The sequence below is a fragment of the Seriola aureovittata genome, chromosome 18, assembly GCF_021018895.1.
Source record: "Seriola aureovittata isolate HTS-2021-v1 ecotype China chromosome 18, ASM2101889v1, whole genome shotgun sequence".
Taxonomy (NCBI): Eukaryota; Metazoa; Chordata; class Actinopteri; order Carangiformes; family Carangidae; genus Seriola; species Seriola aureovittata.
Window position 1 is genome coordinate 12,422,766 of NC_079381.1, and position 22,388 is coordinate 12,445,153.

The window sequence follows — 22,388 nt, forward strand, 5'->3', positions numbered from 1 at the left end:
TCGAACTTTTATTTCATAACAATTTGAAATAGAGGAAAGCTTCAGTATATAAATTTGAAATAGAGGAAAGCTTCAGTATATAAATCAAAACACTATGGAAATGTATAGGAACTGCTTCCTTCCTGTTGTCATAGTAAAACACCCAAGTATTTTGTCATGGTGTGTGTATATATATATATATATATATAAAAGAAGACACACAGGTTATACAGATAGGTGGGATAGTTCCCTTTTTATTGACAGTAAATTCAGCGCAGCTCAGGCACCGGGTGATGAGTGAGCGCTGGGATCCGCATGTTTCTGCGCTTTCTCACTCCAGTACATCTGTGACGCAGGGACAGACAGAGAGGATTCCTTTACGCTAGCTTTACATTGCAAACACGCCACAATTCAGTAGTTTTCCAGGGCTCTCAAAGCGAGTATATGAATCACCTCTTTCCTAGCATTTTCTAATATGACTCACTCCCCCTGTTCTTGTACTGATGAATGATGACTGCACCAATGTGCGGTTTTACTGCTGTAAAGCACTACGCAAGGCCTGCTCTACCCCAAAGGATTAGGATTTACTACTACAGGTTGAATTTCTCTTTTACACCAGTGCACGAAGGCTTTCCTTCTCAAGAATGTATTTCTAACATGAAGAATGATGCAGATAACCTTTATCACTATATCCACAACCTTGGATCAAAAGAATTCAATCAATTTTAAAACAATCCTTTCAGCATCTTTTAGGACAGGGGCGCTGCATCCTTGGGCTTAAAATAACCAGAAGCCGATGATACAGTATAAATCAAGCACAATAAGCACCTGGGGACAGACGTCTCAGAGTGCCCTGGATTCTTGTCCTAGATTTACTCACATACAAGAAGGACTGTGTTCAAACAAACAATCCTCGCATCTGATTTTTGAGGTCAAGCTGTAAACCGATTCTGTGGTGATTTGAATATCTGCAGTCTGACTTTGTTTTCGACTTTATAAATCAAAACTTAAACTAAAATATTAGTTTGTTTTTACAAGCTGGCAGATTGTAAATTCGTAAATGTTTTGGAGGCATTTTACTATTTACTTGATTTAGAAGCCAGACTATAAAGGTTTTTGACACTATTAAAATCTAGCTGTAACTGGCTGTGACTGGCTCTGTTTTTCACTATCCAGTGGATTGCATAACCTACAATTTAACTTTCATTGGGTTGCTCAAAACAGTTCACCACATCTTGCCTCAGCAGGTACTTTTGGGTTGGCCTTAAAAAAATGTTAGCCATCGTCTGGATGATACTAGTAAACAGATAAGGATACATTTGACCTTATATGTGGATTTTTATGATAAATCGCTCCTGATATGTGTGTAACTTTTACAGGTTTTCACCTTGTTCCTTGGTTGAATCCTGACTGACTTCGTCTGCAGAGGGGAAATGAGAAAATGGGGGATTACAACAGGTAGTTACAGTGTGGGATCCATAATATAGTGAGTTTTCAGGGGCCATTTTACTTCATCTTACCCAAACTGCTCACAGTCTCTGTAACTGCTTCATGGTGCTCTGAGAATAAATTAAAATCAAGTTTGATGTGAAGCAACTTTTACATTTGGCCAGACTGCTGTGTACTTTCTGTGTTTATTTAACTCTAAATGTTCTTAAAAAAACTCATAAAACTCAACTAAAAGCCTTAAATATGACGTGTAGTTCATGAATATGTGGAAAATTGCATTTTTCGAAAAGAAAAATTCACAATTATAGGTTACTGAATAATTCCAAGCTCATACTGTAGTGTTTCACATGTGTTTGTTTTACTAATAACTGCTCGTGTAGATTTATAACACTTACCCCGCCTCTGTCTCCCTGTCAAAGATAAAACACACTAGCTGAAATTTAAGTTTGAATATGCTGAAAAATATATGTTACAGTCTCACCGTATGCTTCCTCAGAGGACTCAGACTCGGATTCTGTGGTAAAAGGGAGAGAGAGGTCAGTCACAAAAGTGTGATATTTTACATGTCAGTGTACTGTGAGGCGCAGTCCTTCAATCCAGTGCTTCTCTGAACCGTCCTTTGTTGCCATCTATAGGCTGATATCTGAACGGTTAAACCTCTTACCCTCATGAGCTGCAGTGTCAGAGTTGCCGCCTCCCTCTGCTGAAAAAGGATTTCACAGTTATGCAATGTTTAACGTCAGGTAGAGAAAGATCATGTGATGTCTGTTAAAGCCAGCCAGATGTGTTTACACACCTGTCTTGTCACCCTCGGCTTCGATGTGCTCCTCCTCTGTTGAAAACATTTTAACAGGGGATTCTGACTATTAACACGCAATCAATATGTGTTCAGGCATTGATCATGTATTTAAGTATTACTTACCAGATTCATCCTTAACAGCCTCTGTAAATGAAAGATTTGATAAATTGCATTAGCAACTGAACCCAGATCAGCATTTATTTGTTCTGAATGAAGTCATAGGTCACATAGTCTCTCTCACCAAGGTAGTGGGTCTCCTCATTCTGTTCCTCTGTAACTTAACAGGGAAAGGTGTAAAGTGATTATTGATGAAACAGAAAAATATTTTACATACGTACTTAACACAGTGGATTAAAAGGTATAATAGCTCAGGAAGTTATTTTGATTTACGGTCATCGCCCTGGGCTTCGGTCTCTGTGTTACAAACCTACCATTCATCTGAGCGGCCTCATTCTTTTGAGCAGCCTCAAACTCCATCTGATCTGAAACGGCAAAAAAAAATGTTCAGTGTAACTACGAAAGTGAAGAAATGGAGTGTTACAGATAGATATATGAATGAATTAAGAAACATGCAACTAAATACAACTGAATAAAAAGTTAAATTCACAAAGAAGGTGGCTTTACCAAACTTGATTCAGTCGTTATAAAACAAAAGGCTGCCTCTCTTGCAGTCAGATGAACTAACACACACAGACTTGAACAAAAAACATAATACAATACATAAAACATTTATTTAAAGTCTGTTAGAATCTCAATTGGACCAATGCACTGTACCTATTTTCTGCAGCTCAGTTAGCCCATCTGCATGAAAAAACACAACGTGTGAATCGAATTTCAGCAGTTTTGAGGCGTGTAAGTATCATCGGCCTTACATAATTATTATAATTGTTGAATCTCACCGTATTGAGCAACCTTTTCCTCTTTCTCTGCAGATTCCAGAGAGGCTGAGAAAGCTAAAAGTCGTCATGAGTACATCAATCAGCCTTCAGATACACACATTACTGAAAATCTAAAGTAGTTTCTCTGTAAATAAGCATTAATACGTCTTCTGTGGAGGAACAGTCGCACACATTATCAATCATTAGCTGATTCTCTTGAAAATCATGAACAAAACTTTTTATTCTTCTTACCGGTGTGAAATGCTGCCACGGCGAGGAAAACAAACACTGGCACTATAAATCTCATCTTGACTGTTGGTCTGTTGGTTGAGGAAGATTTTGGGTGTCACTCCAAACTGTGTGTTGTGTTGTTGTCATTTCACCGCCTCTTATATCTTCAGTCACATCACATGCTTTGCATGGACAGGCGGCTCTGGTACCATTGTCCCTCCCTACCTGAGAGGACAGCTGCGTGGCACATCACCACACAGACGTATCCTTATTCATGCTGTCAATGCCACCCATTGTTGGCTCCTCAGTCACATGAGCCTTGATTTGGGATGCTACTGTGACTGATAAAAAAAACAAAAAAAAAACGGGGGTCCTTGCAACTGAGCTGAAAACAATGTTAATTTCCTTTTGGGACTGGAAACGGTGATTTCATCACACACCCGTGGCTTATGAATGATGGGTCACAATGTGGCTCAGGGAGACAATTCCTCAATTTATCATGCAATCATGCAGATGAAAGAGATCCTGATTTCTCAGCCCTGAATCTGTCACAAGGGACATATTCAGCAACATCTGAATGTTAGATGATAGTATGAAATTAAATTGTGAAATAGGACAGAAAGAAAAACAAGAGAACAAGTTGGATAAAGTGAATAAAGTGTGATCTATATGAGAAATTATTTAAACATAATTTGATGTGGTTAATTAAGCTCTGAAGCAAAATATCAAATACAAAGCAGACAAGGTCTCATCACTTTATTGTGATTGTAAACACTTTCAAAACATACAGGGGTTTCAGTATCGTTTGTAATCAATTTAATTTGTAAATAAAAGTCTCATTTTATTTGTCCAGAACAATCCAGTCTAAATACTGCACATTGGTGGGGTTCTTTGGCATTTGGACTTCAGCATAAAACGGAAGCTTTTCTATCAATTAAAGTGCACAATTAATATTCTGGCAACAGTATGTCTTAACTCATACTCAAAACTTCTTTCAAACATCTAGAAAAATACACCTCTAAAAGTGCTTAAGAAACAATCAGCAAACTCTAGCGGTCTTCCCAAAGTAGTTAAAGAACATGAAAGTGGTCCAGGAAGGTACAGTGTCTTTAAGCGACATGACATCAGATAAATCCCAGGTACTGAATACGCCTCCATTTGTTACAAAATACAAAATACAGAAATGCGTCAGCCTCGCTGCAGTTTGGTCCTGGTGGTCTGAGTCTGATGGCAATTTTCACGTCATTAAAAATGACACAGGAAACCCCTAAGGACAATTGATTTCTAAAATCATTGGGAGACTTATCATCTACTAAACACATAAGCTAATTACTTCAATAGCTTAAGGCACCACAGTAGTTTAAATGGTCAGTGTGATTAGACTCTTTCCAATTACGGCACATTATATTAACAGTCTATTTAAATGCTAAGAAAACACATTAATTTGTTAATACTCCTTTATAACATCCATATCTTCCAATTTACAAAGAAAAACGTCTTGGTGGCACACCTCTCTTACTGACAGCTGCCTGTACTCACTATCAACACATACAGCAGTGTGCTGAGGAGGTAGAGAGACTGAGAAAATCATTGGAAGACACATGAATCCATCAATGACGGGACATTGTCATATTAGTCAACACTACGCAAGAATTTGGCTAAAAGGTGACAATGGTTGGTCTGTGATTTGTTAGATGTACCGTGTTTATAATGGAGGAAATGCACACTTATCTTACACATAAAGGAACAGTCATACGTCTACCCTGCAGTGCAGCGTGGTTCACAGTGAATACAAAATTCAGCACAATACAATGTAGTCCCACCTGTTATTGTGATTTGTGCTGCTGTTGCTGGTGACAGAGCGATGAACTGTGGCTACTGTTGGAGCGATTAAATGATCATTTCCTGTTTATTACAAAGTTTGTCTTTTTTTTTTTTTTCTTAGTTTTGGCCAACACTAATAATAACTTTGTACTCACCAAGTTAACTTCTGAGATCTTAGAAAGGAGACACTTTGCTTTAAAGGCTTCTTCAGATAGGGGCAAGAAACATGAGGAGTCAAACAACCAGACAGATTATAAATAAGCGCCCAGGTCAAGGGTCGAATCATCACCCACACTGTCAGTGTACATGACAGCCTGGTTCAAGTTTAACCTGCCATATATGAAGTTTGAACAGTTTTCCTGTGGTGCACTCACTCATGGTTTTATCTAGAAAATCAGGTTGGCTTGTTTGAAACTTTTCTGATTGTTTTTCCTGCTGGAGTTTGCTCTCCTGTCAGACTTTGTAGCAATGTCACCTAGACCTGCAACTAACGATTATTTTCATTATTGATTTACATGTGGATTATTTGCTCAATTCATTGATTGGTCTAAAAAACAGCAACAAACATTTACTATAATGTAAGACAATGACAAGTAGGAAATTCTACCATTTGAGAAGACATAACCATTGAATATTTGGCATCTTTGCTTGAGAACTGACTTAAACAGTTAGTCAATTATCAAAATTAACTTTCTTTCGACTGACTAATCTTTTGATTGACTAATGTTAGTGCTTTAATGTCATGGTGTTCCCAGATCTCAGCAATTACTTTGGTGAGTACATCGTCTGAGTGGTAGAAATTACGGCCCAAACTGCAAAAATAAGACCAAGTTGTAACAAACCAGAATATAAGTTTAAAAAGGCCAGAGCACCCGAGATACCTGAAAGAGAGTTGGGATTTGCCCTGACTGGAGAGTTATTACAGTGCAGCAGGCAAGCCCATGAGCATCTGTATGGGTTTATACTGTGCTTGATTGATAGTATTTTATTGCTTTTGGTTCTCATCTCAAATAGTTCTCACTTGTCAGAGCTCCCCTCTTAGTCGGGTGTGAAGGTCCTCCTGGTCGATCTTGCCGTTCTGTCCGTGCCAGCGATGGTGTGCCAGCAGGGCCACGTTCCTGGCGGAGATGGAGCTCATCTCCATGGCACTAGCTGCCCACTCCACAGCGTTGAGGTAGTACAGCCGGTTGTGCAGGATGAAGGGAGGGGTCTTACGATGCGGTGGTCGGTACGCGGGATAAGCCAGCCACTGACTCTCAGACACTGAATCCCAGGAGAGGAACATGTTCTGCAGCTGCTCTTGAGACAGCGGCTGTGGAGAGAAAACCTTCCAGACTTTGGTTTGGCTGGCGGGGGGCCGTTTGTAACCTGCAGGGATGTGCACAGGGTCGAGAGAGGAGAGGCTGTTGATGACAGAGCCCTTAGAGTCAGTGGTGAGGACTTCAGACACAGTGAACTCTGAGGCTGGCCGTGTGGTCCCAAGGTAGGACATGTTCAGCAAGCCGTGGACCAGAGTTGACACCGTCTGGTGGTAGCGCCCGGGGTAGTTAGACGGGATTTGAGGGGAGAAACCTGAGAAGGTGATGTCAGACTTTCCCTGGTGAAGTGGCGTCGCTATTACCACAATGTCATACAGAGAGTGAGCTGAGCCCGATTCCCCAACATAACTGACCTCATAGAAACTGGCTGTGGTGCCTGAAAATGAGAGGTGGAGGGAATATGAAATTTAAAAAGTGTGAACATACACATGACAAATCCATCGACAAGAGAAAACGACATGTTCTGTACCAAAAGATGTGAACGTCACCTGTCTTGGAAGGTCGAACCTTGACTGCAATGGAAGTCACTCTGGCAGGGATGAGATCACTTTTACTGTGGTACAGCAGTCCTGAGCAGACTCTCTTATTGCCTCCATCCACTGCCCACAAGCCTGAATCTGCCCCTGCTAATGACACGGCCCCTGGAAGGCAAGATATAAATGTTAACTCTATTCTACAAGTTCACAATTTTCAATAAAAACCCTGTACAATACAAACTCTAACACTCTAAAACGTACCCACAAAGCCGTGGATGCGGACACTCTGACCATAGTTGACACGAGTGATGGGTGCAACAATGTCGTTGAGGAAGATCTGCGAAAATCCTTCACCAATCATAGTTTCCTCCAGAGTCTGATTCATCAGGGTAAGAAAACTATCACCACCCATGGCGTGCAAGAGCCTCTCCACATTGGAGAATGAGTAACCATACTGCTGATACTGGTAGATCCTGTGAATGATGGGATTTCCATGATCAGTAAAACATCCTGCAGAACAAGGAACAGCAATTCTGCATCGAAGTGCTTTTATTCCTTACCTCATAAATTTGTCCAAAACACTCTCCACCCACATCTGCATCCGAAGAAAGTTGAACCCGTATTGCCAGAGCATGCGTAAGAAGTTAAGTATGAACCAGTCACTCTCTTCAAATGTGAGCTCCTTTCCATCAAAGATTGCCATTTTAGAGGAGACATCTTTCCTTGCAGGAATACCTGAAAACATAGGCAACATATTGAAATATGCTGGAGTGCATCCTGATTATGGTTTCAACTATTCATGTATTTGTTTTGAGTCTGTTTATTTGAGGTTATGTTGACATTACCTAATTTTTCAATGAAGTGCTTCATGTGTAGGTTCAAAGGATGGATCACTGAACCTCCCGTCTCATACTCATACTCCCCGATCTTCACTGTCGCCAGTCGTCCACCAACAGTGCCAGATTCAAACACATCAATCTTCACCCCGGCTCCAAACTCCTGCCTCAGGTAATACGCAGTCGCTGTGCCACCGATGCCTGCTCCGACCACAGCTTTAAAAGGAGCAATGACAGCGGGGTAAACCATCTTTGCAAAAGGCTCAGCTGGAATTGGTCGACTGATGTTATTGCATGAATTAATGTCCACTCCACGCTGTCTGCTTACATCATCATCATCATCATCATCATTTTCTGTCAGTTGACTGATCAATTAATCACCTGATTGTTGCAGCTCTAACTCACATATCATCGAGTGGACCATCAGCCCATCAATCAATCTAATTTCCACAAATAAATCTTATATTTGGGCAATTTAGGGCTGAAAGTGATGATTATTTTCGGTTAATCATTTAATCTATAAAATGTAAAAAAAAAAAAGTGAAAAATGTCCATCCTAGACTCTTCAAGTCCAAGGTGATGTCTTTAAATGTCTTGTTTGGTCTGACCAACAATACAAAAGCCAAAGATACTTTGATTCCATGAGAGTCTTTATATTTAAGAGCATTTTTGGCCATTATTGGAACAAAACTTATTTAATTGATTATGTAAATAATGTGCAGATTATTTTTCTGTTGATCAATAAACTAACTGCTGCAGCTTGAATGCAATTTATGCAATTTTTGATCTCATTTTATGCACTTGAATTGTGTGTTTTTTTTTTTTTTTACTTGGCTACTTTTTTCAGAGCAACTGTACTCTGGGTGAAGTCACAATAAGGTCTCCCACTCAGAATAAAATATGAAATCAACCCTCTACCTCAAATATCCTGGGCAGGATACTGCTCATCTATCCTCCAGTGAAACCAACTTTAGAGGATAGAAGCGTCAGAATGAATAGATGATGAAATACACAAGATAACTGCTGTGTTTTTGGACGCAGCCTGGGATTAAGCTTACCTATCTTTTTGGGCTGGTTCTGCAGCTCTGGGGCGGAAGCTAGACTTCTCCTCCCGGTATGCCAAAGTCCCAGGAACAACAGTGCTCTCAGTGACAGGGTTCGTAGACTCATTGTGGACATCTAGAGCTCAGCACTAAAGAGCATCTGTGCAGGAGAAATTAAACATCAACCACGATCAGTTCAGTTAATAAGTTTCTATTACTCTCGGTCAAAGGTTACACTTCCTACTTTTAGCCTCACGCAAGGAATAACTAGGGGAATGGTGACATAAATAACTGCACAGCTGGGGTCGGCAGTATCATGCCTGTCTAATGTCTATTAGGCCTGTTACCCTCACCACTTTCTCTTTATTTAACTTCATAAAGGTAACAGGGGGTAAAAGGGTGGACTCACTATTTCAAAAGCCACTAGAGAGGGCTGCCAGTTGATCCAGAGGTCTTCACAGAGTTATCTTCACCGGGAAACTTCAGTATCACATTAAAACTCGTTAAAACTCGCCGCTGTGTACTTAAACAGAAAACTGAACTTTTCACAGACGCCACTAACACACTCAAAGTGGAAATAACTTCTGGTTAATAACAATAAACTCGTTTCACTCTTGAATAATGCCGGAGCACCATGAACGTCGCTAAATATTGAGACACATTTCCCGGAAATGCTTACTTTCGAGTTTCAGAATAAAACCCTCAAACTCTGTTCAGCGTGGGGGTGGAAATATTCTGCTATGTGGTTTGTGCCAGTGGCACAGGAAACATTGCACAGATAGAGGAAGGAATGGATTCCTCCAAACATCAGCAAAATTCTGGATGTAAATGTCCTGCAGTAAGTCCAGAAACTGGTACTGAAAAAAGTAACAGTGCATTAACATTTGAAAAATGATGATTAAAATTTTTTATGTCTGTTTGCTTCAGCGGTTGTATTTACTTCTTTTCACTTCAATTCGTCAAGAATCGACGAATTGTGTAATTTGCCAAAGGATGTGCAAACGTTTACATAAAATATCATAAGTCTGTGTTGGAGTAATATTAATGTTGGCTGTAAATAAAGGACAATCACGGTATTGTACCTTTAATGAAAACAGAACATACTATAATCAACTTTTCAAAAGATAAAGGTTGTCATTACTGTTGTCGAGAAATTTAAATAGACTATGAAAATAGAGAAGTAAAATTCAGTTAGGTTGATTTTCAAGTTAATTTTTTATTTTGAAAGTTCAATTGATCTGTGCAGTTGGAAGCTGGGCGGAAGTGGTAATTTCTCCTCTGTCATTTCACATAAAATATAAATAAATATTGAGAAAAAAAACAGCTTACTCGTGTCAGTATAAAATATTATTCAGTGTAATGTTTGGATAAAAACGGAAATCTCCTGGGAGTTAATTTTGAAGTCTGACCCAACCGGAAGATGACCTTTTTTTTTTACTAGAACCGGTTGCGGAAGAAAAACGGAAGTGACGCAATAATCTCTCATCTTGAACCATGCTTGAATGGAGGTGACCTTAGTTATTATCAAATTGTAAAGTAAAGAAAGTAGGCGACTGCCGTGTACACGGAAGGTACGTTGCGCCAGTCCGGTCCGGTTTAGATGCTGCTAAACTTGGCTTGAATATTTCTGAAGACTTTGTGAGTGAGCAGGACGAGCAGAGATGGCAGAGGCACACCAGGCACGCGTGCAGAATGTGGTGGAAGAAATGGTCCAAAGCCTGGAGAAACATCACATCCGTAAAATGCAGGTAGGTGTCCTACCTGTGGACACATGAAATGTGCATGTTGCGCTGTGTTTCTACCAGTCTGCCCTCTGCAGCATATGTATCCATCACATGTCTCATATCTGCTGCTGCAGGGTCGCATGTTCAAGTGCAGTGCAGAATGCTGTGACAGCTCCACAGACTCCATGTCTCAAGTGCATCAGTGCATCGAGAGGTGTCACACTCCGCTGGCCACAGCTCAGGGACTGGTCACTTCAGAGCTGGAGAAGTTTCAGGTGAGAAACGTGATATCTGTCTGTCCACTGTCACACTGCATTACCTGTCAACATGTGAGTGTGTGGGGTTTTTAAAAGTGGATTTATTTAGTTTTTAATAGTTTTTACTTAGTCAGGATACATATAACAATGCGATCCTTTCAATAACAATATTATATGTCATATGTGTGGCATTTTAAAAGAGGTGGTATAATCACTTTTATCAAATCTGCCACAGACTATTACCAGATCAATCCAAAATGGGCCATTTCTCTATATATTTGTCTGTATCTATATATCCTACCACCTTCAAGTAAACCAATTAAATAGATTTGTATTGGAATATATGTCATTGGATTTATATAAGATTAAATAATGAGGATGTTAAAACTTCTTTTAAACAATGTGTACTCCAAGACGATCCTCAGTTTTTGGTAATAATTCAGGACTGTTTAATATAATTTTGATAATGGTTGTCATTGTAATTTAGTGATGCATATTCATAAATTAATCAAATTCAATCAAAAAAAAAAAAAACCAACAACAACTAGAAGGTCAGGAGTAAAGGAGGAGTAAAAATTCAAATGCATGCAAGGATTCAGATCTGCCCCAAATTTTATTGGATTCTTCCCTGGTCCATGTCCCACCCCTCCACCAAGTTTAGTGCAAATCAGTTCAGTACTTTCTGTGCAATTCTGCTGATAAATAAACAGACCTGGGTGAAAACATAACCTCCTTGGCGGAGGAAACAAGGAGCACACACACTGAACCTGGGGCTTTTGGGGCCACTGAGTCCAGGGCCAGGGGGCAATTGACAGAAACAATGTAAATGCTGTTGAAACAATAACTTTACAATGATTGTGGAATAATTCAATTCAGATTTCTGGAGTTCAATCCAAGATGAGCAATGTCCCTGAGGAGAGTTAATATTTAGGCTTGGAGCCAGGAAACTCAAAGCAAAAACAAATGTTAAGTTAGATACAACTGCATTAACAACATCACACATGAGATCATGAAGGTTTCTGAGAAATAAAGTGAGAAAGAAAGGAAAGAACGCAACAATACAGTTGTGAGACACAGTACAAAAGCATAACTCCCACATGGAAATCAATACCTTCACCTCATCCTTTTGCTTATGCATTTATGAAAAGCAATATACAAGCCCCACTTGAAGAAATAATTTTTACATCTGATCCAACTTTTTCGAACCGTCAACCATTCCTGAAAAGGAGACAACTTCCAGTTTCTGAGAAGGACGTGTCATCTGGATCCTGTCCGTAGCAATTGCAGAAAAACAGATAGGACCTCACTATGTCTTTTAAAATATGAATTAAACCCCCCCCCCAGGACCGTCTGACCAGATGCACGATGCACTGCAACGACAAGGCGAAGGATCTATTTGACTCCGGCGCCAAGGAGCCAGCAGTCCGATCGCTGATGGACCGCTGTGTGGGCAGTTGTGTGGACGACCACGTTAACCTGATCCCCAGCATGACCCGAAGACTCAAAGAAAATTTGGACTCTATACAGCAGTGATGAGCGGGGGTGGATGGCTGTGGCCCGTCCAGCAGCGTGGGGTTAGTCAACAGTTTGAAGAATAGAGGGGCTGGAACATCATTAAAGCAAAGCGTAGTATTTTGACAAATTTTAGAGGCTGTGACTCTAAATTTTGTTATTTTGGAGATTTTAAACTGCTCACTGTGAGATTTATTGTTGTACTGTGTGTAATCTACAAACAGCAACCTCCTTGGAGACTGGGAGCTGAACGTTTTTGGCTTGTTATATTTGGTTCATCTGCAACAAGATAAATCCAGTGATGCATCAGCTGTCACATTGATGTGTGTGTCAACAAGAAAGTTTACATTTTTAAAACGTTGGTAAATTCAGTACAAATCTGAATATCACATTACAAAATATACACTTCACAATGCAATCAATGTGATTCTGATGTGCATTTATTTTATGCATTGTTTTGAATGTGCTTTGTATTCAACTCATCTCAGCCAGTTCCTCGCCATCATCAGCCCCCTCATCTTCATCTTTTTTTCTTTTGTAATTTTATTGTGAGTCATCCTGTGATTGTCTCACCTCCCACAATGAGACGTGTTTATATAACTGAATTAAAAGTACTGTAAATGTAACTGGGTTTAGACTGTGTTACTTCCATAATATCAACAACATGAGTTCTTGTAATAATAAACACCAGAGATACAATTTTTTTATTTGATACATGTATTTTAAAGACAGCAAGAGAATATTCTCAATTATATACAAATAATGGTGAACACGGTACCAGTATCATAACATAGCCTGAGAATAAGTAAGCAGATGATAAAAAGCTGATCATCTGTTGACAGCAGCTTACATTACTGACATCAGTTTAAAAAAAAAAACTGTTAAATCAACTATTAACAGGAGTAAGTGGGATATGAAACTGTGGTAATCTCTGATAGGAGGCTCAATTCTTACTATTGGCCCTTTACATCATATCAATATAGAATAACAAGTGACAGACTTGGAGGCTAGAGTCGTGATAAAAGTGTCTTCTGTAAAGTCATAGAAAGTTCTGCAGAAGCGAGGATAGGTTTTACCATCCGAGGTTTGCAAGGGAAATGACTGGAGTATTATACTCTTTTACTGTAAAGGCCAGAACAGACTCTGGAGAGGAGCCAGCTGAAAACACAAGTTGTACCACCTACACACTGATCTTTGAGCCACTCTGACAGGAGGACGCTGCAAAACAGCATTCAATCAGACTTTTTAAATGTTCTTAAAAATACAGATATCCAATATTCTCTAGGCTTCTTACATAATTTAATTCACATCTGGTGGAAATCTGTCATTCATACTTAATTTTAAGGGAGAGACAGAATTTCTAAATAGTACTAATCCCAATATCTGCAAGTTTTCATCAAACCTTTTTCATTCCTAACTGACAGAGGAGATCAAACTGACTGCAGAGGAAATGTTGTGTAGGAAACTATAGAGAGAAACTATAATTACTCAGGAAATATAGTCACAACCTCCCCTTCTGTTCCTGAGGTACAGTTTTGAATAATGGCCAGAAAAGTGTTTTTGCAGAGCATGATGATGTAACAGTGAAGTTGACCTTTGAGTGTTTGGATATAAAACAAATCACTTCACTCATTTCATCCTGTAAAATTCTGTCATAATTATCTAATGAATTGAGTTGTGGCCAAAAATGCATTTTGTGAGGTCACAGTGACCTTTGACCTTTGACCACCAAATTCTACTCACACCATCCTTGAGCCAAAGTGAATGTTTGTGCCGGAAGTTATTAAATTCCAGCTGGGTGTTACTGATATATCGTATTCACAAGACTATGAGGTCACCATGTCCTTGACCTTTGACCACCAACTTCTAGTCAGTTCATCTTTGAATCCAATTAAACGTTTGTGCAAAATCTGAAGAAATTTCCTCAAGGCATTACTGAGATATCACATTCACGAGAACGAGGGGATGGATCGACAGTCGCTGTTGCTGGCGAGGAGGTATAAAAACATTTGTAGCAGATGAAAGGTCAATATCCATCAAGTTCATGAGCTTCAAAAGCATAAATACCGAATTAACTGAGCTGCCGTAGTAAAGACTGGTCATGTGATAGCACCACAGCCCATGTGAATGGGCAGTTTTATTGGCAGTTCATAATTGTGTACATATTTTACTTTGCAAAAATAAATCCATACAAATACAAATGAAGTAAAAAATAAATAAATGCCAAATAAAAACACCTTTAACGTTTAACTTGATGACAGTTACAGTTGCAGCTATACAATCAAACTGACTAGTATGAATTAGCAGTTGCTTTACAAGTCTGAAAATCCCCATATTTATTAGATTTCAAACAACATGAGGTAATACATTTCCAAAATTGCCAAACAAACAATCAACTAATTAAAAAAACATAACCGCAAAGGTACTTCATGTGGTGAGGGGAGCAGTCTAAAAACTGCTCACTCGTGCCTTAACAAAACAATACAAAGTTGATATAATGAAATGAATTGACTGAACTGCAAAAGAATAGCGGGGGATATTTGTAGTACGCAGTGAACATCCGAGAGCTGGTGTCAGAAAGCGTTTTTTAACTGTAAACTGTGTAAATGAGGCAAACACCTTAAGACTCCTGAAGCCTTGTGTCTCGTGAAGACAGGTTATTGGGTTAAGTCTTTCTGACCTCATGATGCTGGTTTTGTAGTTAATATTTCAAGTCCATCAGGTCTGTTTCTCTAGATATAATACTGAAGAGGTGATGAACTTTCCAATCTGAAAGCCTTCACAGAAGTTGCTCTGGTCTAGAATAGCATGCAGACAAGCCCAACGTAAGACTGAGCTACCAAAGCGACATTAACCCATGACCCAGAAGAGTTAAAGTGTTAAAACAGATGCAGTAAAAGCAAGATTTAAGGTTGGATATCTGTTGAGTGTAGTCATCACCTGCAGTCCATTCAACCCTGTTGGCGTACAACTTTGTATCTAAAAGCAGCAGCGGGGAAGTATGCTTAAATGGAGTGTAGGCAAACGAAGCGGCAGGTCTATCCGCAGCAGGTGGTAGAGATGCAAATTACTCTTCTTACAGAGTTTGAGCGCTGGCAGAGTTGAGTTTTCGAACACACCCATCAGTAGAGCGAGGGACCACACCTCTGTCCACACCCCACAGTAAACAACAGGCTTGAAACTTCCCATACAAGTCAGTGCAACAACTGCTCTTCTAACACAGACGATTATACGTTTTTTTTCACCCTTTAAGTTTAAAGTTATCTTAGTGGTGCAGTTATTAGATTTTCTGAGACAGTCCATTAACCTCTGAGTGATGGACAAATTACAATCTGTTGAGTTGTCTATCATCTTGAGTCACATGTGGGTTCAACATTTGGAAACATCCAAACATGAACCAACAGTTTCTGTTTGTCAAAAGTGGATCTGTATTCCAGTTAATCTCATGGAAGTCACTGGGTTTGAGGTTTGCTCCGCAGTGTGATCTTCAGTTTCACCCTCTGGTGATGTTCCCACATTTCAGGATGATAATGCTCCCATACACACCGAGTGGTTAACACAAGTATACAGTGAAACCCTTCCACAGTCTTCACAAGCACAAGATATAAACATAAGGTGGCCATTATATAAAGTTCTGAAGTCCAAAGAAGATTTTCAAAAAAAAGACTGGGGGTTTTCAGTCTCGATGAATGGCTCAACATCTCAGTGAAGACAGTTCATGACAGACATCTAAGGAGAAGTGAAGCCGCTCTGAAGGCAAAGAGTGATCTAATCCTTCCTGGCCATTGTGATGCGTCTCTGTCATACTGTAAACTCCATGTATAGATTACTCAGAATGCGCCAAAACACTGAATACATAGATACAAAACATTTTCCCATCACACCTCACTGAGTTACAGAGCATGCAGACGATATGTCCAATGTGGAGATGGTGTTAAATATGGCAGTGGATTGTACATACAAGCTTGTGTCAGTGTCTCGGCGTCGCCAGAGGAATGCTTGCAGTTGGACAGGCATCAAGACACAATGCGAGCAGTGCTTTCTTGTTCTGAGGAATCTGGACGGTTGTCCGACTGAGGCGACGTATACAGGAAGTTACAGCACACGTAGAGGGGGAATGACAACAATCGGCTGTCCAGGTTCATCACCACATACTCCTGAGTGATTGAAGGGAAAGGAAGAATATTAAGCAGGTCTGCAAGATAATGGTGATCTGCAGCCATCTGTATCTGAACAGCGCTCACTTACCTGGTCTTTCTCAAGGGTGAGAAGCTGGTAACCTGTTGAACGACTGCAGACCAGTTTTCCACGGCTATCGAAGGAGGCAAGACGTAACCTGGACAAATAAGAAAAAAGTCAAGTGTTTAAGTTTTCCCGGACCAAAGCTGCTGATGAATACACATTGCTTTTATACAAATAGTTTGACATTTTAGTAAATTCACTTTCTTGCTGAAAATTGATACCACTCATATTCCTATAAGGTAAATATGAGGCTACCACCAGCAGCTAACTTAGCTTAGCATGATCATCTTATCTTCCATATTTAAAACCGCATGATACTGACAGTTATAAGCACGCTTTAGGTACAGTGAGTGTTCTAAGGTTAACTGCACCACTGACCTGTATGCCAAATGCCTCCGAGGTTGCAGACTCACAGCGCCCCCACATGGCTGACTCAGAGTATTCCTTTTGAAGACTATGAAGCGGTTTGTGTAGGTCACCAACAGGTCGAAACCAAAGTTAAAGCCTGTCCATCGCCAGCAGTACTGAGGAAAAAGAAAATGTGATTGATTTATTTTATTTTTTTCCTGTAGAAATTAAACCAAATATGTTAAGTGTATGGGAGCAAATGTTCCTGTAACAGACTGTCTGACTCACATCTCCATCTTTTGTCAACTTCCTTCCACACCTCATACTGCTCAGCTCAAACTCCTCTTTGTTAGCTTCCTGGGGACTAATGACAAACAGGGGCCTTTGGCATCACACAACTTTAAAATCATATTCTATACATACAGTTTTTATGGTTATATCAACATGCCATTGCAGTCAAAATTAATCCAATGACTCATTATAACACTCACCCATTGTCATTGTCAAACTCTGTCCGGAGCATGGCAAACCACTGGTTCTTGTACACTGACGTTAGCCAATCTGGAATATAAAGTATGAACAGAAAAATGTCTTTATTTCCAGATCGTAGTACAAGATGAAATGATGTCATGCAGAACCACATCTCACCAGGGGGCAAAATATTATCTCTCTCCAGGATGCGTGCAGATGCCAGATCGTTGATGATATACTGGAGGCGAACGTATTTGAACACTGAACGAAAGGGTGCCCCTTCATCTGTGTTCAAGAAGGGCTCTTTCTCACACAGGTCTGTAGACCAAAGTCAATTGAAAACAGAGTAAAACAACAACAACAAAAAGATTTATATGAAGACACTATTTCAGAAGATGTGGCTTTAACAGTACCAGTCCTGCGTTTGCATAGCCAGGCATCAGCGTCAGCCAGAAGCTGCTTGATGGGGCCGTCCCATGAGGGATTGAGCTGCACAAACATCCACTGGAGAGAGAAAAAATTATGAGAGCTATTAAAACAAGTCTGATAGTACTGTGAGTATATCTGAGTTATATCTAACATTTCCTTCTACCTTTTTCAGAGCTGTGTATACATCCATCTCCACCTGCATGACAAACAGGTCTGAGGACTGAATGAGCTGCTCCATCACCTCTGCCCTGTAAACGCAGCGCATAAAGAAATGTTAGTACGGTTTTTACACTGTAGTTTGAAATGCAACTACTTAACATACAGTAGCCATTTCACTTCATTGTCCTTATTTAAAAAAGTAACAGCACTAAAACTAATCAAGTCAATTTTAATCATGGAGTTCCAAGCGACAGAAAATAATATTTTATAATTGTAGGCTAGAAGATGATGTAAACACTAAAGAATTGTGAGCTGAGCACACAAACCCAAGTTCTTTCATCAGGTCAACATTTTGGTGGGTCATCAGGTTGTTCAGGAGCCACTCAAGACACCTACAAATATAGAGCATAAATTACAATCTTACCTGTTAATTATTGTGATTTGAAATAAGTTAGATTAATCAAAATCTGACTTTTTCATGACTGAATCCAAGCCGTAGATACTGGCACAAGCATAGTAGCCACACACGGTCTTCGCACTGATGTTTTCCTTCATGGTCTCTCCACACTGCTGGATCAAACCATCCTGTAGACAACAACCAGCCACGAGACTTGATTAGGTTCTGTGTGTCATGTGACTGCATTTATACAAAATCAAAAACTGCAATTTTTTCAGTTGTGACAATAACTGGCTTCTTTCACTTCACTGACCAATTGTAGCATACAAGCAGCGGCAAGAATACTGACGACTCTGCTGGGCTTGATCAGGACATCGTCCCGGTACAGGGATCCAAACACAACCTGTAGAGCTACACACATAAAGCAGGATAGAGTTATCAGTAAAACATGTAAACAAACAAACACAGTCGACTGCTGGTTTCAGTGACTGAAGTGCTCTCACCTTCAGTGTCGATGTTCTGGTCTGGGATCTCCAAGTTGATTTCCATCATGTTGGACTCCTTCCACGAGCCGCTGAACATACTGGAGAAATATCCTGACTGTGAAATGCAAGGAAGAGGAGGAATGAGTCCTAAATGATAAGGATAACACACATGAAAGAATACATCACAGACTGCCTTCGAGGTGTTTTTGTGTCATTATATTTTACCTGGCACAGATACACTTTGTGGAGGTTCCACTCCTGTCCCAGAGCAGAGATGCGAATGTCACTGTTTTCACCATTCAGGAACAAGGTTTGATAAATGTATCGTGACGTGCTTTTCAGTTTCTTCCTGCTCAGGTTTGGAAAACAGACAAACAACAGGGGAGAGACCAAAGCCAGGGTCAGACAAAATACTGATAACTGAAAGATATTTCACACTGAATTGATCATAGGCTCTTTGATTGGACTTGCCTGCGAGGTGTATCTAGTAAGGCATCGTCCTCCTCTTGTTCACTGTCACAGTCACACTGGGCATTTCTTTTCCTCTTCTTACACTCACAATTGTGTTTGCGGCTGGTGCTTGCGCCCTCTGCTGCCTCCTCTAGGCCCTGAGAAGGGGACTGGAACCTGCTGCCCAGACTTCCCATCTCTACCCTTTCAGAGAGACATGAAACAAACAAAGCAACTGTCAGAAATAACAGGCCCACTGTACTGTATCTTCAAATTGCAACATCGCTTTGCAAATCAATATATTAATGAGAGCACACGCTGTTAGGGACTTTGGCTTGTGCCGAGTTGTGATCTAGCTTGTGTTGGAGTTTTCTGTCACTCCCGATTACAATGGATTTATCTGTTGATTTGTTTTTTGATTAATTGATTATTTAGACTATAAAATAGCAAAAAATAATGAGTTCACATTGCAGTTTTGCAGATCCATGGTGATGTATTCAAACTGCATGTGTTGTTTACAAATGTTTATAAAAACATGACATGAAAAACATGACTGCAAATTCAAACATTAAGCGGATCCAGGAAAAGTTTGCCATTTTGTTTGACATATCACTTAAATGATTGCTTATCAGAATAGCTACTGATTAATTACCTGTTGATAGACTAATTAAGAATTAATTTCAGCACACTAATTTTTCTTAGGACTGCATTACAATGTATTTGACTGTCTTATAAAACGGACAGAATGCTTGCATCATATTATAAACGGTGTATATAATTTTGTTTATATTGCCTTTCCTTCGAATAAAATAACGACATTACCCTTCATCAAAAATTACATTATCTAGTTAAATGTTCAACAAAAGAGCAAATTACAATAGATCACATTTGTTAGTTGATGTGCTGTTGTTATCATCTGCCTACCTGACTGAAAGAACAATCATATGTGGCCCCAGAGGCCTCGACATTTGTATGCACTTGTATTTATGAGTGTAAGGACAACAAACAAAACCTGAACGAAGTTTCATTAGCTACACTTTTTCATAGCAAGAGTCTGATGCAAAGGCTCCCTCCTCCAGCATCTGTAAACCACATGCAGAGTATGCTAAAGAAAAACAACGACTGAGTTAACTCACCTGATGATCAGCAGCGGGCAGGCTGAGGGAGAGGTGTTAAGGTGAATTTGGACGGTAAACACTGGCTGATTATCTCCCGGTCAGACAGTCTGTCAGACGCTGACAAGCCAGCCGAAGAGGAGCTAACCTCAAAGCTAGCTTAGCTGCCGAATTCACAGACGAAAACACGTCTGAAAACAGTAACAGCGTTACTTCTGACAAGCTGTTCCTCCTCACAAGCCTCCAGACGGCAGAACCATGTTTGGTTCCAGTTACATCTTTCTAAATTGGCGCTAATGCAAATACAGAAATAGGAGATGGTGTGTAGCTACCACTACCCTGAAAGTCTGTAGCTGCTTTTGTTATTCTTCTTCTCTCGGTGGTTACTAGGATGTCAACGTCACATGTGGCTGCTTCGCTCAATGGCGCCACCCACTGTGAGACAGGAGGATTACACAAGTCTGAAAAGGGTAAGTCAATTCTATCACTATCTGTTTATTTGTTAAGTTTAGTTTAATACTTTTAAGGCTTTTGAACCAGATATTAATTATCCCATAAGATGTATATGTAAACTTGATGACTAATCCTACACATTGGGCAACAGAAGCTGAACCCTGCTGACCAGTGTGTCTGGCTCCCCGAGTCCAAAGGGCACTGCCAAATCAACAAAATGTTCAGCCTCGTACTTATTTGTACTGAGGAGCCTTTGCTTAATACAGACTTTTATCATGACTGCACTGATATTTTGAAAGTGAAAGTCTTTTAATCATTTTATCCTGAGAAATCATCTAAAATGTATGTGCAGTATATTAAAGGCTTATTTTATTTATTCATTTGATACTTAAATTTTTAAACATGACTTTTTTCCTTGTATAACCACAAAATATAACAGCTAAGCATGCCAAGATATCGTATTTAAAAAAAAAGAGGAATGTGTCAATCTGCACTCTCTGTTGGCTGAATTCAAAAGGAATTCATTTTGTTTTACACTAGTAGAAGTTTTATCTTTAATTTACAACATATTTTACCACACACAAAGATAATACTTTTAGTGTAGTAGTGATAGTGATACAAATGGACAGCTAACTGGGTAAATCTTCAAGTTAGAACAGAACATGGGGCCAAAGATAGGGAAGGAGGTTTCCTGGAAAGAACTGTGTAATTTTGTACTAACCATAGGTCAGATACTGTAGACACACTGTCAACACTCTGATGTGCTCCAAACAGCATGTGTGCCTGTGATACTGAAAAGCTTTAGTGCACACACCTGGTTGTCTGTGTGAGACAGATGTCACTAAGGCAACCATTTCACAAAGCTCTTTCATGTTTCTGCTATTCAGAGCACTTAACACCCTTCCCCACAAAGTTGAATAATCCACCCAGGTAGGCCAAGACCTCTAAATGAAGCCTAACCTCTGAGTTGGATAAAGTGTTTGGTCTACAACCATGTGCAATGGCCAAAACATACCACCAGTTTCCACAGACCAATAGGTTTCAGCAGAGGTGATCAACTTTCAAGCCCCTTCAGAAAAAAAAAAGTTACTCTTCCTACCCCTGTGAAAGACGGGATATTAAACAGCTTCCAAACATGATTTTCAGTGAAAATCTTTTTATCAACTACGTTGCTTGTCAAAGCCAGATCGAACTATACAAAACTGACTGGGTTTATGTGACAACTGTATTTAATAATTCCTAAAATCCTGAGAGTAAATCCCTCACAGCATGATCTCTTTCCAAAGCCGCTGGGTCAATAAACAAATGGCTCATAAACAGATAAAAGTATACAATACATGGCTGGCCTCTAGCGGTATCCTGTTGTATTGTAGTCAAGACAGTATATGTGGGAGTAGTGTGCGAAAAAGAAAAAAAGAAGGTGCATATAAAGAGGCATTTAAACTACTGTTTTATTTTCGTTTTACTGAATGTGGACGGGATATTGATATCATACATTTATATTTACATTTA

The 22,388-nt window shown here is 39.7% G+C and overlaps 4 protein-coding genes across 10 annotated transcripts; 1 reads left to right on the top strand and 3 right to left on the bottom strand.

The window, feature by feature from the left end:
- Positions 1-204: 204 nt before the first annotated feature.
- LOC130187027 (cyclin-dependent kinase 11A-like) lies at positions 205-3,512 on the bottom strand. 6 transcript variants are annotated; one of them, XR_008830378.1, is made up of 13 exons: positions 3,358-3,511; positions 3,127-3,180; positions 3,002-3,028; positions 2,659-2,709; positions 2,469-2,504; positions 2,351-2,371; positions 2,225-2,260; positions 2,093-2,128; positions 1,910-1,942; positions 1,824-1,861; positions 1,500-1,538; positions 1,367-1,399; positions 205-324 (listed from the first exon to the last, which is right to left on the bottom strand). XR_008830378.1 is itself a non-coding variant. In XM_056404448.1 (13 exons), exons 1-13 carry the CDS (start codon positions 3,410-3,412, stop codon positions 311-313), a joined length of 450 nt encoding a protein of 149 aa, XP_056260423.1. In that variant the 5' UTR covers positions 3,413-3,512; the 3' UTR covers positions 205-310. The 6 variants fall into 6 exon arrangements, 4 of the variants coding, with proteins under 4 accessions (XP_056260423.1, XP_056260422.1, XP_056260425.1 ...); XR_008830377.1 differs by having other exon boundaries at positions 2,093-2,131; XM_056404448.1 differs by having other exon boundaries at positions 1,824-1,838; positions 3,358-3,512.
- A 565-nt stretch (positions 3,513-4,077) lies between these two features.
- On the bottom strand, positions 4,078-9,488 carry pcyox1 (prenylcysteine oxidase 1). Its single transcript, XM_056404446.1, has 7 exons — positions 9,244-9,488; positions 8,850-8,994; positions 7,801-8,007; positions 7,516-7,690; positions 7,217-7,428; positions 6,968-7,120; positions 4,078-6,855 (listed from the first exon to the last, which is right to left on the bottom strand). The coding sequence occupies exons 2-7, from the start codon at positions 8,968-8,970 to the stop codon at positions 6,185-6,187; spliced, it is 1,539 nt and encodes a 512-aa protein (XP_056260421.1). The 5' UTR covers positions 8,971-8,994; positions 9,244-9,488; the 3' UTR covers positions 4,078-6,184.
- An 802-nt stretch (positions 9,489-10,290) lies between these two features.
- On the top strand, positions 10,291-12,953 carry fam136a (family with sequence similarity 136 member A). The gene is made up of 3 exons (XM_056403541.1): positions 10,291-10,582; positions 10,693-10,833; positions 12,160-12,953. Exons 1-3 carry the CDS (start codon positions 10,496-10,498, stop codon positions 12,346-12,348), a joined length of 417 nt encoding a protein of 138 aa, XP_056259516.1. The 5' UTR covers positions 10,291-10,495; the 3' UTR covers positions 12,349-12,953.
- A 1,467-nt stretch (positions 12,954-14,420) lies between these two features.
- gmcl1 (germ cell-less, spermatogenesis associated) lies at positions 14,421-20,888 on the bottom strand. 2 transcript variants are annotated; one of them, XM_056403537.1, is made up of 15 exons: positions 20,445-20,888; positions 19,330-19,507; positions 19,084-19,207; positions 18,877-18,973; positions 18,687-18,784; positions 18,449-18,561; positions 18,303-18,368; positions 17,981-18,065; positions 17,802-17,892; positions 17,566-17,706; positions 17,409-17,478; positions 17,206-17,281; positions 16,948-17,093; positions 16,576-16,663; positions 14,421-16,484 (listed from the first exon to the last, which is right to left on the bottom strand). In XM_056403537.1, the coding sequence occupies exons 2-15, from the start codon at positions 19,503-19,505 to the stop codon at positions 16,344-16,346; spliced, it is 1,512 nt and encodes a 503-aa protein (XP_056259512.1). In that variant the 5' UTR covers positions 19,506-19,507; positions 20,445-20,888; the 3' UTR covers positions 14,421-16,343. The 2 variants fall into 2 exon arrangements, with proteins under 2 accessions (XP_056259512.1, XP_056259511.1); XM_056403536.1 differs by having other exon boundaries at positions 19,330-19,512.
- Between the last annotated feature and the right edge of the window lie 1,500 nt (positions 20,889-22,388).